Source organism: Pteropus alecto, unplaced genomic scaffold, assembly GCF_000325575.1.
Source record: "Pteropus alecto unplaced genomic scaffold, ASM32557v1 scaffold157, whole genome shotgun sequence".
In the NCBI taxonomy this organism is placed as follows: domain Eukaryota; kingdom Metazoa; phylum Chordata; class Mammalia; order Chiroptera; family Pteropodidae; genus Pteropus; species Pteropus alecto.
Genome location: NW_006440626.1, coordinates 2485768 through 2504064, shown reverse-complemented (window position 1 = coordinate 2504064; position 18297 = coordinate 2485768). Strand labels below are relative to the sequence as shown.

The 18297-nt window shown below is 45.3% G+C and overlaps 1 protein-coding gene and 1 long non-coding RNA gene across 2 annotated transcripts in view; both read right to left on the bottom strand.

Annotated features, from left to right (window-relative positions):
- The window catches only part of POLDIP3 (DNA polymerase delta interacting protein 3), a 23073-nt gene that overhangs the window by 2351 nt on the left and 2425 nt on the right, over positions 1–18297 (bottom strand). The window contains exons 2-8 of the mRNA XM_006917354.3: positions 9999–10389; positions 9173–9259; positions 8168–8263; positions 6139–6318; positions 5526–5603; positions 3310–3439; positions 893–959 (exon numbers count right to left, since the gene is read on the bottom strand). Of these exons, the coding sequence (XP_006917416.1) occupies positions 893–959; positions 3310–3439; positions 5526–5603; positions 6139–6318; positions 8168–8263; positions 9173–9259; positions 9999–10389 (1029 nt within the window). The remainder of the gene's footprint in view (positions 1–892; positions 960–3309; positions 3440–5525; positions 5604–6138; positions 6319–8167; positions 8264–9172; positions 9260–9998; positions 10390–18297) is intronic.
- LOC112484223 lies at positions 15428–18291 on the bottom strand. The gene is made up of 2 exons (XR_003047947.1): positions 17016–18291; positions 15428–15745 (listed from the first exon to the last, which is right to left on the bottom strand). It is a non-coding gene; the product is annotated as an uncharacterized LOC112484223 (long non-coding RNA).

The following is an 18297-nucleotide window of genomic DNA, read 5'->3' as shown; positions in this document are numbered from 1 at the left end:
TTCCCTACCCTTTTATCTCACTTCATCTGTAACACACCTATATTTTTATTTGTTGATGAAAAAATCTGAGATGCAACCTTTTGAGATCAGGGGTTTTAAGTTTAGAAAATAATGCATGTTCCTCTGGGATGGTCACACACACATCGGCATATTATACATTCTGAGAAGTCTTGAAGTAAAGAAATCAATTTAACTCTGTTTAGCCCAATGGTCATAAAACCCACATTTTTCAGAATACAACTTAGTACTGGCATACAGCTTACAAAACTTGTCCGAATCACACAATTCACTATACAGGGTTCAAATTTGGTCTTTTTAAATTTCAAAGCCTATTTCAGGCCTACCCTGTACTACCCCACCCACCTTGGCAAGTATAATATCCTCCCTGGGTCTCTGTCTCCTTGTCTATAGAAGGATGTCCTACCAGGCTAGACATTTTATGCATCTTGGACTCCAAAAAATCCTCAGTTCTGGGCCAGCCATGTACGCCCAGGTGTGTGTAACAAAATGAGGGGTGGCAGCCAGTACTGTCTCTAACACAGTCGATCAGGAAGAGGGGGAGGTTTTCCATTCCCTTGGACGATGCATGCAATTATGCAAAAAGAAACACAACTGGCTTGCTCTCTACTTTCTTCTCAAATGTTTCTAAATTCTATGGCTGGGACTAAGTCTTAATGCTAGCCCCTGTGAGGTCACTCTCCTGCGAAAATAATGAGACAAGCCACTTTGTACAAATTTTAAGTATATCGACTGACCGCTCGCCATCAGAACACAGGAACTGGAAAGGAGCTGTGAGGCAGGCATTTGCCCCTCAGAATAAAGAGGGGATCATGCAGAGTAGGCAAGCAGAAACACTCGACCCAGTCCCAGCACCACTGCCTCCGGAACTTACAGCAGGATGGGCTGGTCCGAGGTGATGACGTTCCCGTTCATGTGAAGGTTGCACTTCATTGGTTGCCCTGAAAAACCAAAAAAGAAAAGGCTCCGCCATGAGACTACAGCTCCTCACACAAGGAGACATGGGCTGACATCTCCGTCAGCTCTGACTCCACACTGGGGGTAGGGCTGCCAGACTTCGTTAAAACCTAGGGACTAAGAACTCCCAGTGTGTAGGGTCCATGAAACCTTAGCAATGACAGTGCCAAGAAGCAAAGTGGCAGCAGACTTTACTCTGTACAGCAGGAGATAAGTGTGGGAGGGAGAAACTGGACTCAGTGTGAAGCCGTCCAATCTTATTTGTAAAGCAATTAGTAAAGGAAAATGTTTGTGCTATGAAATTAAATGAAAAGATTAAAAAGTACATGTACAGACTTCCACTCTGTCCATGAAAGATTAACTGCTACTGAGTACTGCACTCCCACTGTATATAAAATGTGATAAGGGGAATAATAACAGAAAAATAAGACTAAAAAAATTTTAATGTTTTTTAATTAAAAAAAGAACAGTTCAAAAGAGGGAGTAGAGCCATATAGAAGTAACCTTTCTCTCTCACTGGAATTAAGTTAATATCAATCTGAGATAGATTCTGACATATTCTATCTATATGAGACACACTTCAGATTCAAAAATATAAAAAGGCTGAAAGAAAAAGGAGATATATCTTAGCAACCCTAAGATGTGGCTATAGTAATATAAGACCAAACAGACTTTAAAATTAAACATGAGATAAAAAGGAACATTTAATAAACTGATAAGAGTCGATCTATTAGGAAAGAAACAAGTAGAACAATTATAAACATGCAACTAACAACTAACAACAGAGCCTCAAATATCTGAAGAAAAACTAAAAGAGGTGTCAGAAAAAAATAAATACCACATGATTTCCCTGATATGCGGAATCTAAGGAACAAAGAGAACAAATAGAAAACTGACCCACAAATACAGAGAACAATCTGGTAATGGCCAGAGGGGAGTGAGATGGGGGGACTGGGAGAGAGTGGTGAAGGTTTAAAGAAGTACAAATTAGAAGCTGATAAAGGGTCACGAGGATGGGGAGCATGGCACAGGGAATGTGGACAGCAGTTAGGTAATGGCTACGTGTAGAGCCAGAGGGAAGATAGAGAGTAATAAGGGGGATAGTTTTATAAACCATATAAATGTCTAACCAGTGTACCGTATACTTGAAACTAATAAAAACAATTTTAAGAAAATAACAGAAGTGAAAAGAGAACATACGTACAATAGTTGAAAATTTCAATACTTCATCTTTAGTAATAAATAGAATCACCAGGCAGAAAATTAACAAAGACACAAAAGACTTGAAAAACATTATAAACCAACTAGACCCAGGAAACACCTACCCAACAGCAGCAAAATACATATTCTCCTTAATCACTCAGGAGGAAACTGGGAAATTCACAAATACATGGAAATGAAACAAAATAATCCTAAATAACCAACGGGTCAAAGAAAAAAAAAACACATAAGAAATTAGAAAATACTTTGAGATAAATGCAAATAAAGACACAACATATCAAAATTTATGAGATACAGCTTAGTGCTCTAAATGCATATATTAAAAAGGAGTGAAAAGACAAACTACAGAATGGGAGAAAATATTGGCAAACCATTTATCTAACACACTTAATATATAAAGAACTCTTACAACTCAATAAGAAAAGACAACTCAAAAAGTGAGCAAAGACTCTGAATAGATAATTCTCCAAGAAGATACACGAATGGCCAATAAGCACATGAGAAGATGCTTGACATCATTAACCATCAGGGATACACAAATAAAAAGCCCACTGATTGTGTTTTATTAGTTTCCACATCTGTTTCTAGCACGGGGCCTTGGTTCATAGGAGGTTCTCCACAAACACTGAAAGAACAAATGAGTGGATAGAAGGAGCATGGCAGAGCTCCTCTCTACAGGCTATCCTGAGATGAATCACATAAATCTAAATTCAGTGCAATCAGCTGTTTACTCTCTAGAAGCAGAGCTCACCTAGGTGCCAACATTTAGACGAGGCTCCAGGCCTTTAAGGAACCTGTGTCCTAGCACTGAGCAGACCAACATCTGAAAGGTGGAGGCTACGGCTGTTGGCGTCCCTGCCAAAACTCCTTAAGAGAACCATTCATGGAGAAGAGGTGTTTCCCTGCCATCTAGCTTAGTGCTAGGGCTGGGTGAAAACCTAGGGCCTTGTGGAACAGGCAGCTGGCAGCTCTGCACTACCCAGAGACTGCACCTGCCTGGTCTTGATACCTATAAGGTCCCAGCCAGCTCAGAACAAGGCTTGTTCCGAAGGCCTGCTGCCTGACAGGAAGCAGTGAGGAGTGGGAGGGTGAAGTGGCTGCTTCCCGACTTACCGTCCAGACACCGGTTGTTATATTTCTTATACGCAGTGATGGCGTCGTCCTTCTTTACAAAGACCACCTCTGCTACCCCAGGATGGACCAGCCGAGCTCGCTTCAGGGCCCCACATACACAGAAAAGCTCCTGCCAAGCACAAGAGGGGTCAGCCCTGGGGGAGAATGTCGGGCTATTATCCTGCTTGCCTGCCATGTGCACACTGTGGAGGGCTCTGGGTAGATGGGTGGCTGCACTCTGGCTGAACACGCCAGTGCTCGATTTCAGGAAGGGTCCATTCTAGGTGGTGTTCTGGGAACATCCACAAGCCTCAGCATGGGACCAGAGAAGGGGACAAGGTGTGCTGGCAGTGAGAAATGGCCTGGGTTTATAAGCCTTGGAGTCTCTGTGACCTTCAACAAGTCACCCACTTCATCAACAGGGATAATAGTTATGGAATTTCTCAGAGAACTCTGTCATGAGAATGAGTGTGTAGACTTATCAAAGAAAGGTAGTGGCTAATAAGTCAGGTAGGAATCTGTTAAAAATAAATTCTGGAGTTCTATGTAGAGGGACCAACTGTCCCAGCTGGCCGACGTGAGGGGATTCCCAGGACAGGGGACTTTCAGGGATAACGAGGAAAGTCCCCAGCAAAACTGGGATAGATGGTCACCCTAAGTCAGACAGACCTGGGTTTGACCTCTGGGGCTCTGTCTCTTCTCAGCTGTATGACCTCTAGCTCTAGCAAGTTGTTAACTTCTCTGAGGGTGAGTTTTCTTTTCTGAAAAGAACTGGTCTAGCCTACCTCCCAGGGTTGCTGTAAAGCTCAACTGAGATCATTTTCAAGGTGGTGCTTTGTAAACACGTTATCATCATTTACTCCAATCCCTCCTCAGTTTATAGACTGGGAGACTGAGGCCACAGAGGGAATATAATGTGGAGACGGACCACAGACGCTGACTAGCACCCAAGCCATTTCTTCACCTGCAGCTGCCCTTCACAAGGCTGTTTTAAGGACAAAGAAACTAATAAAAAGGTTGTTGATGTGATTAGTTTTTAAAGATAAAGAGGAATATGTCAAATGTCAGAACCAAGATATGGGACTGAATACTAGGTGTGATCCCAATCTGATTGCTGTTATTCTTTCAGTATTACCTACTTGGGTACAAAAGAAGTGAGGGTGACTATTACTGGCAGTATTCTCTGAGTGGTGATCATCAGAGGTGATTAGTTTTTCTGCTATTTCGTATTTTCAAAGATCCTGCATACAAAGTGCCTGGCATGTAATAAGTGCTCAACAAATGGTAGCTATTATTACTTTTATAATCAGAAGAAAATTGTTCTAATTCTTTATAACTTGTCAAGTATTATTACACAAAGCAGGCTATAATTTTCATTCTGTGTGTACCATTCACTGGAGTGCCTGCTTAGTTCTAAGAGCGATCACACAGCACTTGAGTGTTCTACAAAACTGTCACCAAACACGGTGGCCAGTGGGGGCTGTTCCAGAACCTGGGGCTCAGCTGCAGGGAGGAGCTGAAGTCTCCAGCTGCATTCATTCTGTGATCTGATAGTTCAGAGTTACGGGATGCATGGATTTCTTAATTAACAGCTTTTCTTGGTGTCTCAATAAAATGAGGTGGAAAAGAAGTCCTGGCTGCATCTGGGCCCCCACTCACCAGGCACCAGGATGGCCCAAGAGCTGAATCCAGAGGAGCCAACCACCCAACACACTAGTCCACCTCGCTCCTTTTGCTCTGGAATCCTCACATGAAAACCCTAAAGGAGGCAGAAGTTCTGAAGACTCACAGGAGAATATGAAACACTGGACATTGCAGCCCAGGACTACAGGATCCCAGTCAGGACCCATAACAGCACAAGTCCAGGCCTTGGTTTAGCAGCTGTGCGGAAAAGAGCTAACATAGCCAGCCTGACTGCTATCCTTTGAAAGGCCTGCTTCCAAGGTTGGCTTCTGGGAACCTGGATTCTGGGAGGGATTCCCAACTCGCTGCGAGAATAAAGTGCATCCTGTCTGATTCCACTGGGAGACGGCTCTGGAAGTTTGTGCCTGGTTTCTGCTGGCCTTTGCCCATGAGCTTTTCCCCTTTACTGATTTGACTTTGTATGCTATAATGAAGCTTAGCCCCAACACGACTATGCTGAGTCCTGTGAGACTCAGGGACCCCTGACACAGAAGTGGTTTGAGACTGAACACCCTGGCAATGCAAATACTCACAACAATGTCCTCTTCGGTGACTCGAGGGTGCAGATTATTCACAGTCATCTTGGTACCTTCCAAAGGACTGAGGACAGGCTGCCACACACAAGAGCATTACCAGAAGGCAGAAAAGAGTTATGTGCTCAACCGCAGAACTCACTCTAGACAAGGGACCGGGAGGGCCCCGAAAAAACCCCATGGAGGGTCCAGGCCTCAGTGCCCATCATGCTTCCCCACCCTATACTAAGGGATGGAGCCTCTTCTTCCCCAAATACGCTGGGCCCTTCCAGGCCTCTGAGCCTCTGCCTGGAATGCCACTCCTGTTTCAAGACCACCCAGCTCAGATGGCACTCTATCCTTAAAGCCTTCCCAGATTTGCCCAGTGGAACTAGCTGCTATATCGCCAGACGCAGTGCTCTGTCTGCAGCTCTGTTTGCTCGACTTGCCTGCGAGCTCTTTGCACTTGGGGGCCACCGGGTCTTGGTTTGTTCCTTTGTAAAATGGGGGTGGCACTGCCTAGCACGCAGAGGTGCTAAGAGGATGTAACAGCGTACGTACAGCACCCTGCCCACCCAGCGCAGGCTGACTCTCAACTGGTATGATCACTCTCTCTCCTTCACCTTCACCTTACCTCAGCGGGCGGCAGCTCTTTGGGGGAATCCTCCTTGTTCACTAGTGTCCGCGACATGCTAGTCAAGGCTTTCGTTCGAACAGAGGAGGGGAGAGCAGGAGCTGCGTAGGCATCATTCTGAACCACTTTGGTGAGAGGGAGGGCCTTGGCCATGGAAAGCTTGGAACCGCTCAGTCCAGCCTAAACAAAGAGGCAGATAAGATAGGAGTCTGAGATGCTAGTGACCTGGATGCCCCACTAGGGGCTGACAACCCCCACTCCTGAGGCCTGCTAGCTCCGATTCCATTAGTGGTCTGAAGCCAAAAAGGCTGCCAGTGATATCCCACAGGGAAGGGGGTGGGAGGGGAGCAAAACACGCAGCCCGCACACGTGTTGACAGAAGCCACTTTCCAGTGTTGGAAGCCCTTGGCAAGAAGCTTCCACGTACCCCTGACCAGGATCCACATGCTCCCCCGTACCATTTAGACTTTATAAAAACCCAACAATCTGGGGCTGGTCAGAAGGCAAAAAGCTTGGGGTCAAGTGCATTCCAAGGTATGTTTCTATTGCAATAGACTAATCATGAACTCCAAGCTGGCTGGGCATAAGAACCCACTCTTAGGAAGGCCCAGACTCCCAGCTTTTTGGTCCCTCTTCTGGCCATACAGAGACACCACACATAGGCCTGGCCCTATCAGCCTGCTGGCAGAGTCTGCACACGGAGATCCGCAGACACAGTTCCCTCCCTCCCTGACACCCCTAACTGGGGACGTGGTCCCTTGGAAATATAAAGCAGTGAAGTCCCTGGTATTAATGTGTCTGAGGGAAAAAATGGATGAGGCAGAAGCGGCAGGTGGTCTTGCTGATTTAGGGCAGTGTCCACCAGTCACTGACTCAGAGGAGAGGGACGGGAAATACAGCAGTCAGAAAGAGGATGGGACAGGGCCGATTCACTAGCTTCTCCAAGTTTAGATGCAAAGTCCTCCCCATGCTGGATTCCACATTCTTCAAGCCACTTTGAGTCTTGAGAGCCAGTACAGCATAGTGATTAAACATAAGGCCTGCGAGTAAAACTGTTTACTCCTGAATCTCAGATCTACCACTTTCGAGTGGGTGGACAGTGAGCAGGTACTGTTTAACCTCTCTGTCCCTGATTCTTCATCAGTAAAATAGGGATAATAATGGCAGGAAGGAAGAATCTTAAATGAGTTAATATAAATACAAGATTTCAGCGTTCTCAACTAGGATTGGCCACTGAGCCAGCAGACAGCCCCTCTGCAGCAGACCAGAGCACTCTAATTATTGGAAAGACCCAGCCCCTTTATAACGAACTGGCATCCTTCAGTTTCACATATAATTTTAAGAGCTTCTCTGGTAACCAGGAGATTGGTCCACACTTTCAGTGCAGTGACTAGAACTGAGTCTGTGGGCCTCTCAAAACAGGCACTTGGCTTGAGTCCCCACTGGCTTTCTAATCTGTAATTTGGCTACATCCACTGAGCTGCGCTATGCAGACCTCCTTGATGTTCCCAGATGGTGCTTTCTTTCTTTCTCTGCAGGGTATCTGACTAGCATTCTAGTCTACCAAGTTTTCTTGAATTCAAGTTTCCTGGCTGTACCTCATGGAGCCCACAGGGTAAGGTTCAGATTATTGTGTTAACGCACCAAACAAGGGAATCCAGACTTAAGACTGGGCCAGAGCTGCTGACCATGGAGGAAGGGGGAATGTAGGATATAGAATGTAGGATATAGAATGTCCTGCCACAAAGGAAAGAAAATAGGATTCTGTCCTGTGGTGTCACCCACATTTCCCCTGAACTGTCTCAAACACAGCAAATGCGAGCTGCAGCTCTGTACTTCATGATCTGTGAGACCTTGAACTAGTCACTAGACACCTTGGTTTCAAGCATTTATAAAATGAGGGGTTGAACTAGTTCCAGTTCTAAAAATCTTATGACCAAATGAAGAAATATTTCTGAACTGAAAGGCCCTCTCCCATCCACCTGATCAGACACACATAGCAAGTATAGGAAAAACATAAAATGCCCACCACGTGGTGAAGAAAGCTGCCTGAGGCTGTGAATTTCATCTGTTTACTAGGAATGGGAGCTGCAACATCATCATCTTCATCCAGGTCGTATAAATTCTGAAAATAAAGAAATATAAGCTAACATGGCATACAGGCTCTCGACAGACATCTGGAGCAAGAACAGCAGGGACACAACTGCTGGAGTTAAGCGAGGTGGAGGGAGAAGCGGGGGTGTATGTGGAGGTGCCGAGGGACACTGGCCTCCAAGGCTGGAGCTCAAGGCCTGACAGGCTGGCTTCCTACTCCCCAGGGCCCGATGAAAGTGCTGCGACTTTCAGATACATCCGAAGTACCTTCTGCAAATGGGCAATGCCTAGGAAGAGTCCTTCAAATATCTCGGAAAACCCATCCCAGGCAATCTAGCATACAGAAATAAACCCGAACCCCAGAAAGAGCTTTATCCACAAAGAAGTTCAGAGAAGAATTTCTAACAGTGAGAAGTACAGTAAAATGGTTTAAAGGAACTGGAACGTACACTCAATGGTTTATGTAGTTATTAAAAATGCTGAGTTATAAAGTGAAAAAAGAATGATACAAAACTGGATTAGGACTATAACCACAACTATGTGTTTAATAAATAATAATGACATTTAAAAAAACAGGAAGGAAACAGGAGAATGTCAACAATGGTTGGCTTTGGAGAACAGGAGCATGAGGAACTTTATTTTCCTTCCAATATTTCTCTGTTTTGCAAACTTTCTATATTATGCACATATTAATTTTATAATAAAAATTATAAAGATTTTCAATTTCTCTCTGCCCCTTACGCCTTCCCTTCCCAGTTAAAAAATTTCTTCTGAAAACTCATAAAATACAAAAAATCAAATGTAATCCCGCCCTAGTTCTTCAAATTGGGAACCTTGGGCTAGGCTTCTACCACTAGGCCCCATCAAAACATATACATATGTACACAGACACATCGGTACATACACACACACATATAGAACACACACACTCACACTCTACCTGTTTGGCCTGATGGTTATTGACGACGTTGATCCTCATTCCAGCAGGATGGGCATTAGGTGGTGTCATGGTCTTTTGCTGTGGAACCTAGAAATACCCACTGGTCATATTTCGCCCCACAGGGCCTACATGTGTTCTCTATGATCGCTGAACTTAAAATGTGTAGGCATTCAGTTGTGGTCTTTGGAAAAAGGCCTTACAGAGTGCCTTATACCCAAAGCAGGAGACTGACAGGAAGACTCATCATCCCAGAGACCATGTGACAATGCATGCGTAAGGCTCAATGAACTTGGCTCAGAAAGTTCACTGCTGCTGCTGTTCCTATTACCAAAGTGTCTGTGATGACTGAATGATACTGTTTCCACCCTTTTCTGGAGTGGTGGCTGCACCAGGAGCCAGGTCTGACCGGGCCCCTACCCTGGTCCTCCCAATGACTGGCTATGTAACTCCGGGCATAATAATCCACATCTCTGAGACCGAGGTTCTTCTGTGATAAGACTGTGGGAATAACTCAGGGCTGCAGTGAGGAATAAATAGGGTTGTTTATGTTAAGTACCTGCCACAAAGCACATGCTCAACAAATGTTTTGTCCTTTCCTCTCCCTTCCCTCCACCACTATCTCACTTAGGAAAATCACTGGACTTTCTCTGGACACCCCCACCTACTTCTTTTATATAAAACTAGACACCACCTTGCTTTCCTTATGGTTACTATACAATCACCTGGGGAAATAGTCATTTTGCCCAAACACTTCTGATCCCTGCTCCCTTCCAGAATTTACAACTGTTACTGGATTCTTGGAATTTATGACAAGAGCCACACCTACCTGGATAGTTTTAGTGAGCTTCAAAGCTGGGGTCACCGTCCCGATGGGAGGGCTCATGAAGGCAGCAGGGGAATTCCGCTTCAAGCTGAGCTTCTCCCGAGCATCGGTCACCTGGCGGGGTTTCTGGGGCACTGTGCTCTGCTGCTTGCGGGAGTTCAGCATCTCTCTGGCATCCTGCACTTTCCCTTTGATCCGGAAACGAGCATCTTTCTGCAACAGCTTTTCTCGGGCATCCTTTACTCCCAGCTTGAGCCGGGCATCTGAGAGGCCTATCTTCTGCCGGGCGTCAAATCTCTGCTGGAAGGTAGCTGTGCGTGCTGGCTGGCTGAGGAGGCTCTGCTGGATCCCAACACGTGATCGGACACCTCCAGCTCCTGGTCTGACATTGAGCCTGCAAATAAAAATTGCAACATTTAGTGGATCTGGATATCAACAGCAGCCCGTGGAAGCAGAGCCCGTGGGAACAGAGGTGGCTGGAGAAATCAGAAAGCTGCTCCCCATCTGAGGAAACAATTAAGCCTAAATAGAGGCTTCTTTCCTAGTTTGGCACTGAAATAAAATTAGGAAGGCAGGCCCACTGGTTTCTATCACTATGTAAAAGTGTTTTGCTCCCCAGACCAAGTGTTTTGAGACACCATTAGGGACAATAACCTCTAAACGATGCCAGTCAAATAAAATAAGCATATCCCCCCAAAATAACTCCACACATCTGAAAAGCAACTTCGGTTTCTAAAGTTCTTGCACATCCATGCTCTCAGTCAGCCCTCAGAGCACCCTGTGAAGTGGGCATTATAATGCCTATTTCACAGTGGGACAACAGGCTTGGAGTGTTAACTGATTAACAAAGGGTTTCCAGGTGGCCTCTGGCAGCCTCATGCCTCCAATGCCAGCAGATCCCCCTTCCTGGGCTGGGATCAGGAAAGCCAACACATGGGTCTGATTGGGATTAGAGCAGCAGTCTCCAACCTTTTTGGCACCAGGGACCAGAGAGAATCTAATAATTCTATGAGAATCTAATGCCTGATGATCTGAGGCGGTGATGCTAGTGCTGGGGACCAGCTGCAAATACAGATGAAGGTTTGTTCGCCTGCTGCTCACCTGCTGTGTGGCCATTTCCCAACAGGCCATGAACTGGTCGTGGTCCACAGCCCGGGGGTTGGGATCCCTGAGCTCGAGGACTAACAGACTGAAGATATAAGGACTTTGTAGAAAAGAGAAATAACCACTGTCTCAACTATTCCTATTCACAACACTTCTGACACCAAATGCGTGGTTTTTTTCCCTCACATAAACCAATTTTCCAGCTCTCTTAGACACCAACTGAATGCCCTAACCACCTGGAGTTAGTGCAGACACCACAGGGTAAGGGCTCATTTCCACAAAACTGCCCTCACTTCACATGCCATTCCCAAGTCCTGGGCTTCCCATTTCTAATCAACGAGATATAAGTCCAGGGGACCCACATCCCCTCCTCAACAATTCGCTAGAACAGCTCACAGAACAGGAAAACTTATTATCGGTTTCTGATAAAGGACATGACTCAGGACTAGCCAAACAGGAGATGCACAAGGCGAGGTTTGGGGGAAAGGGTGAGGACTCTCCACGCCCGTGCTGGGCGCATCCCCACCTTCCCACATGTGGATGTGTTCACCAACCCAGACTGTGTCAGGATCTTTGTGGAGGTTTCATTACGTAAGCATGATTGACTAATCATTGGCCAGCGATGATTAACTCAATCTCTAGCCACCCCCCGACCCCAACCCTTGGAGGTCCCAGGTAAGAACATGGGTGCAGCTGCAAGTTCCAACTGGCTAATCATGCTTAGGCCTTTCTGGTGACCAGCCCCGATCCTGAAGCTATCTATCTAGGAGCTCACCAAGAGCCACCCCATTAGAACAGAAGACGTTCCTATCACCCCTATCACTCAGGAAAGGCCAAGGGTTTTAGGAACTGTGTGCCAGGAGTGCATCCAAAGGTGGATCGGCCTGGTCCCAGTAAAAGAAAATCTTCATCTCATTATCACTGGACTAAAAACACCTGCAGCTTCCAGTAGGCCAGAGCCTTACCTAAGTCAGCGATGGACAGTACCATTTTTCTGTGAAAAATGGCAAATTACTGTAGGATTTAAATACTTTCTAGTGGGTTTATATAACTGGGTGAAAGAGAGTGCAAGAGTCATTTACCGAATCCATCCGATTAGGTTTGGTGGCGGGTGGGGGTGGGTGGTGGTGCTGTGGCTTCTCTGTTCCTTTATAGTCCCTCCTATAAAGACTGGGAGATGAAGTGTTAGAGAAAGCATGGCTAAAAGGAATGGAGTGTGCAGAGGGCCAGTTAGACAGCTGGGGAGAGGGAAGCAGCTGTGTGGCAGACAGTAGCCATCCTTCCCTGGGCTGGACTACCCTAGGCTTTGTGGCCTGCAAAGCCACAGGCAATAGTGAGGCTATGCTTTGTGGTGACCACAGAGGGGCCCCTGGTATTTATGCAGGGAACAGCAGAACTTCATAACAAAGCCTTACCCCTACAATCAACTGGCAGATGAAGGGGGCCAAAGTTTTGCCACCCTGAAGCTGCCTTTTGGGATATTGATTTTAAGCTGCTGATTAAGAGGCAAAAAATGTAGAAAGACTGCCTAAGAGATTCAGATAGAAAAACCTACTTCAGGAAGGGGAATGTCACAGTCACCTTAGCCTTAGACAAGACTCCAAGCGAGAGCCTGTTTAGATTCCCCGCACTGTGTGTCTCGTTATTTCTGGGTTGCCTAGCAAAAATTTACCTGCCATGTATGTTCTGCTCTTCCTCAATTACCTGCAAATCTCCTGTTTTCAATTTTGAAATCTCAGACCCTCTCCCCCACTTTCTCCTTTGTCCAAAATGACATACGTACATACATACATACATACAATTTTACCTGTCTGGAATTTTCATGTATATGGGAATTCCCCATGCGCAAGTATTACAATTTGATTCATTAATCTGTCTTTGTTAACCTGATTATTAACCCAACTAGAAGAATTCTGAAGGTGGGAAGAAAACTATTATGTATTTTTTTTAGCCCCCACTGCCTTTTTTTTTTAAAGCCCATCAAAGTGCGGACCAAAAAGGGGCTACATAGCAATCTTGACAAGCTCAGGGGAAGCCTGCACGGTGGGCCTTACAAACTCAGAGACCGCACGGTGGGCCTTACAAACACAGAATGGTCTGAACATAAAAACTCCTAACTAAAAGCAAGTCGTGGCAAGCAGTCATACTCTGGGCCGGTAGCTTCCTTGACAAAGGTCAACCTTAAAGTGAGCCTGTCTATTGTCTTCTTGCATCTAAGATAACATACCCTTGGAATATCAGAGTTATCCCTTTTCCAGACCCCAGGGTATAAGTGCACCAGAGCACAAGACTACAGAACCCCTCACTGTTATCTTATTCCCCAAAGACCATTTCTGTGTGCTGTAAATGTTAATTAACTATTCTGTACCAGCCAATGTAAAGAAGTACGTGTCTCTTCCTTTTACTTTCTATCCAATCCCAGAGATTTCCCCATGTTGCTGCCTTCCACCCCCTTAATATACCACCATGGATTTCATGTAACCCTCCTTATACCTTCTCCTTTGATTCTAATACATAAAATAAGCGGCAAAACTGCCATTCTTCAGAGCAATTTCTCAACCTGTTGAGATTTTGCTTCTCGGCAATTGTCGTGAGTTTGGCTCAAACGAACTCATAAAAATTCTCTACAGGTTTAGATGTTTCTCACATAGATAAAAGAAAAGCAACAGGTTACGAGTTCACACCAGGAACTACCACTAAAGGCCTACTCCTAAGTCGGGAAAAGAGTTTTGATCAACACATAAGACCCAGATCCAGATGAAGCAAGTCAGTGAGCACTCCAGATGGACTCCTTCACTCGTCACGCCCTGACCGCTCTGAAGCCGCAGGCTTTGTGCTGGACAATCAAGTCACCAAAAAGAGCACGGTGAAGAACAGGCCTCCCACCCAGGGCTCTGAATTGGGGGTGGAGGACATGCAGATATCCAAATAATCCCCAAGCTCCTGCTCTAGGAAAGGCCAAAGTCTGTGAGGATACCACAAGTAACTGGACACCTGCAGGGCTGTGGGAAGGCTGAGAGGCCTAGAGTTTCCGGGAAGAGCAGACTGTGTCAAAGGGTATTCTAGGCAGACTGAACGTGGAAAATGCCCATAACAGCCCACAGTGTGCCGCTTTGTTCTTGCAGCTCTGACAGTCACTCGAGGAGGCACTCAGCTCCCACCCAAGAGCACCCTTCACTTTTCCCACATCACTTCCACAGCAGGAGGCTCCCTCCTCGGAGCATTCAAGTGCTGGACAAAGCTTCCATTAAGGCACTTACTGTGCAGCATCGCGATGATTTATTTACAAGCCTGCATCTCCCACAGGACTAAAAGCTTCTCAGGGGCACACCCTGAAGCTCCTCACCTATGTCACCTCTCCTCCAGGGTAAAGACAAAGGCTCAAAGAGCTTTCACATCCTGAGTTCCAGCTAAGTGTCAAGAACCCTACAGGGCTCCTATCAATCTTTATCCTTCTGGACTGCCTCCATCTTACAGAGGAGGAACCAAATCACTGAGGTAGTGGCATGGCATGGACCGGATCGCAGGCCTGCCTGACTCCAGAACCCACAATATTTTCATTATAACAGGCTCCAAGTTCTCTCCTTCCTACTCTAAGGCCCAGGGGAGGTAAGAGTGGAGAAGCGATGGCTGCCTCAAAGGGCTTCTCCTAGAGAAAACTGCCTCTGCAAAAGCGGCCCTCTATCCAGCCCCCCGCTGACTAGTGCAGCACCCTGCTAGGATCCTGGCCACCAGTTGCTCCTCTCAGCTCCTACTGACGCAGCCCAGCCATTGTAGATCTGACCCTAACAGTGAGGCCCCACAAAGATCTCGCCTGCCCCAAGGAGGGTGAGTCCTGATGCTCCTGCAGGAACTTCAGGAAAGGCCTCCTGAAAACAGAGATGCTGGTCTCCGACTGAGAGAACATTACAAATGGAACAAGGCTGCATAAACATCAACAGTGGAAGACTTCACTGATAAGCCCATCCATTAGACAGTGGGCATCAGACACATCCTATTCCAAACCTGGGCCTGTCCTGAAGATTTCCTCTCTTCATCTGCCTTCTCCAAATCCCACCTCCTCCCATCACTAGAGTACCCTCGTTACCAGCCATTTCGGATATTTGTAACTAAAGGAGATGGGATGATGTTACCATCTGATACTCTGGTGATTTTACAATACCATAAAATTGGGCAAAGCTAGACCCCAAGGCATCAATTATACTCTCAAAAAGTCAAGTTACCCAATTTCACCAATCATTCAAGAAAGAAAACATCATTGCCCACAAAATAGGGCAAAAAAGGGTAACCAACTAAAAGTGATTATTTTGACTAAAGGAACAAGGAGATTCTTTTTTTGAGTAGCTTTTATTAAAAATCACCAAAATCTGAAAACATACCAAATGCCAATCATCAGGTAAATGGATATACATTGTAGTGTACCCATACAATTAAATATTACTCAGCAATAAAAATGAACCACTGATACATCAAACAACACAGATGGAGCTCAAAAACATTATGCTGAGTAAAAGAAGGCAGACATAAGAGTTCATACTGAATGACTCCATTTCTATGAAGTTCTAAAAAAGACAAGCATCTGTAGTGACAGTAATTACATCAGTGGTGGCCCAGAGAACGAGATTCTTGAAACAAATTTCATATACCTGAACAGAGGACAAAGAAAGGGGCAGATTAATAAACCTTCATAGGAGGGGTAGAGGAGATTAGGCCTCCATAACCTTTATTTACATTCCTCAACAATTTCCCTCTCTGATTATCAGTAATGGCTATTCGAAGTGCTCTGAGAATTCACAGGAATCTATGGTTGACATGCAATGTCTGCCATGGCCACATGAGGGGCAACTGGCTATCAGGGTGTGTGAAAGATTTTACAAAGAAGACCTCAACTAACATTTTTGAACACTTACTGAAAGTCTATAAACTTTGACACACCTCTTTTAACCCTCATAACTCTGAAAATTAGGTTATCATCTGCATTTTACAGATAAGGAAACTTGAGATTCAAGGAGAGAATCTCATTATAGTCACAGTTGTAATGGTGAAGGGTGAATTTGAACTTCACTATATCTAGTTAACGCACCAATACATTAAGTGTGGGTCAAAAATAAAGACCAGAACTTGAAAAGTTCTGAGAATGAATACTGGCCTCAGTCCTAAGGAAAACCTTAGGACTCCAGTCATGTCCAAGGACACAGGACAGTCCCTAATGACTGGAGGGTGAGCACACACACGCCAAGGATGGCTGACAGTGTGCTTACTTGGGACCCATGCAGCATGCACTTGTCAGGCAAGAAAGACCACTAAAAATCACCAGCTTTGTGCTATAGTATTTTATCTACTGGAACAGCGCAAAGGGTACATTTGGGAGAGCGAGGTCATGCAGTTGTGGACACAGGAACATAAGTAAGCCACTTTCCTTCAATTCTATGTATTCGGTTCCCTGGTTACAACTAGTTCTTTTCAACTCCTTTCATGAACACCTTTAGGGGGTTTCAGTGTTCAGGTTTTTTATAATGGCTGCTTCTCTTCTCGCATGAAAAGACAGCTATTCATCCCAGCAGGCAGCAGTACTGGTTATAGGGCAAGCATTAGTCATCAGGAATTTTTCAAATAAACACTCCTGCTGGGGGTAGGTCTCTAAAACACAGAGTCAACTATGTTACCCTCTTGTTCCAAGAACTGCTGAGGGTTCCCTAACAGAGCCGAACCCCTCAGCAGAGGCTCTGGCCTGGCCCCAACTTTTGCCTGCAGCCTCATCTCCAACTGCAGACTACCTGATGTTCCTGAAACACACTGTGCACTTCTGGCCTCAGTAAATGCACTTGGGAGGAGGGGAAAGGGAAGTTTTGAGCAAGTCTCGTAACACAATCACACCTGAAACAGTGCAACTCTGTACTGCCTCTGGACACTTACCAGGTACTCCACACGGTCCTGGGAAGAACGCTGTGGGCCAGAGGGCAAATGGTCCACTGGAGCCTGGCACACGTGATGACCAAAAAGGGTCTGTCTGGGACTAGCAGCTGGCTCTGGACAGATGTCCAGTCCAAAGGATTCAGGCCTAGATTATTATAAAATGGGTTTTAATCCACGGAGGTCTCTAGGTTAGAGTATGTGTGTGTTGAGGTCATCTTTATAAGGAGAAAACACAGTTTGGTTCTATTACTGAGGGTCAATTCTGAATTGGGTGCTTTAGAAACACAAAGAAAAATAAGACACTCTCCTCTTACCCTCCAAGGGAGTCTTGTGCAGATGTTTCATTTTATTTTTAAATTATTTTTAAAATTATTTTTCAATTAAGTTTATTGGGGTAACATTGGTTAATACAATCATATAATTTTCAGATGTTTCATTTAAATCATAATTCTCCTCCAAGTTATGTAACAATTTTCTCCTCTTTGTTTTAGGTCTACTTTCCTTTATAGAATAAGCAATGAGGACCAGAGCCCTGGCCTGAACTGAAAAATTCACTAACCCCTACGTACATGGCCTCAAGAACCCCCAGGCAGGGCATGTGACCCAGGGCTGCTCAACTCCAACACACTCAAGGCCTAACTTTCCCACTACGGCTGCCTGCCACCTTCATCTAACTACAAGGAGGCTGTGGACAGATAGCTATCCTCTGAGAATTAAAATAATCAAACTAGAGGTGCCTTGACTAACTTAACAGCTATGCTTTCACATCTAAAGGAAGACACTGACCAGAGGGAAGGCCTGTACTGCAGCTGGTGTCCTGAAGAGACTCGTCCACGCAACTGAAGTCACTAGAGATGTGCTGTGCATGGGGAACAGTGCCTCACCATGGTCCCTCCCTTTCTCTAATTTTGCATTAATCAAGGAACCTTCTGATAATTAATTTGGACCCAGGTAATAATAATGACCCCTTTCTTGACTTACGAGATGAACATGAAACAAAATGACTGCTCTAAAGAACAAGCATGTTCCATGATCTATGGGGAAAGAGGTCATTTACACTTCCACAGACTCAGTCTTTTGCTATTTCCACTAAAAAGAAGAAAGATGTTTTCTGAGATAGTCACAGGTTCTTCCTAAATTATTAAGCTCAAAGTTCTTCCTGGGACATCCATGCAATGTTAAACCGAAATTCCCAGTAAGGAGACTTCTAGTAAGTATGTAGAACAGATTATATTTACTGTAAGAAATGACATTTGTTCAGACCTTTCACAATTCTTGACAG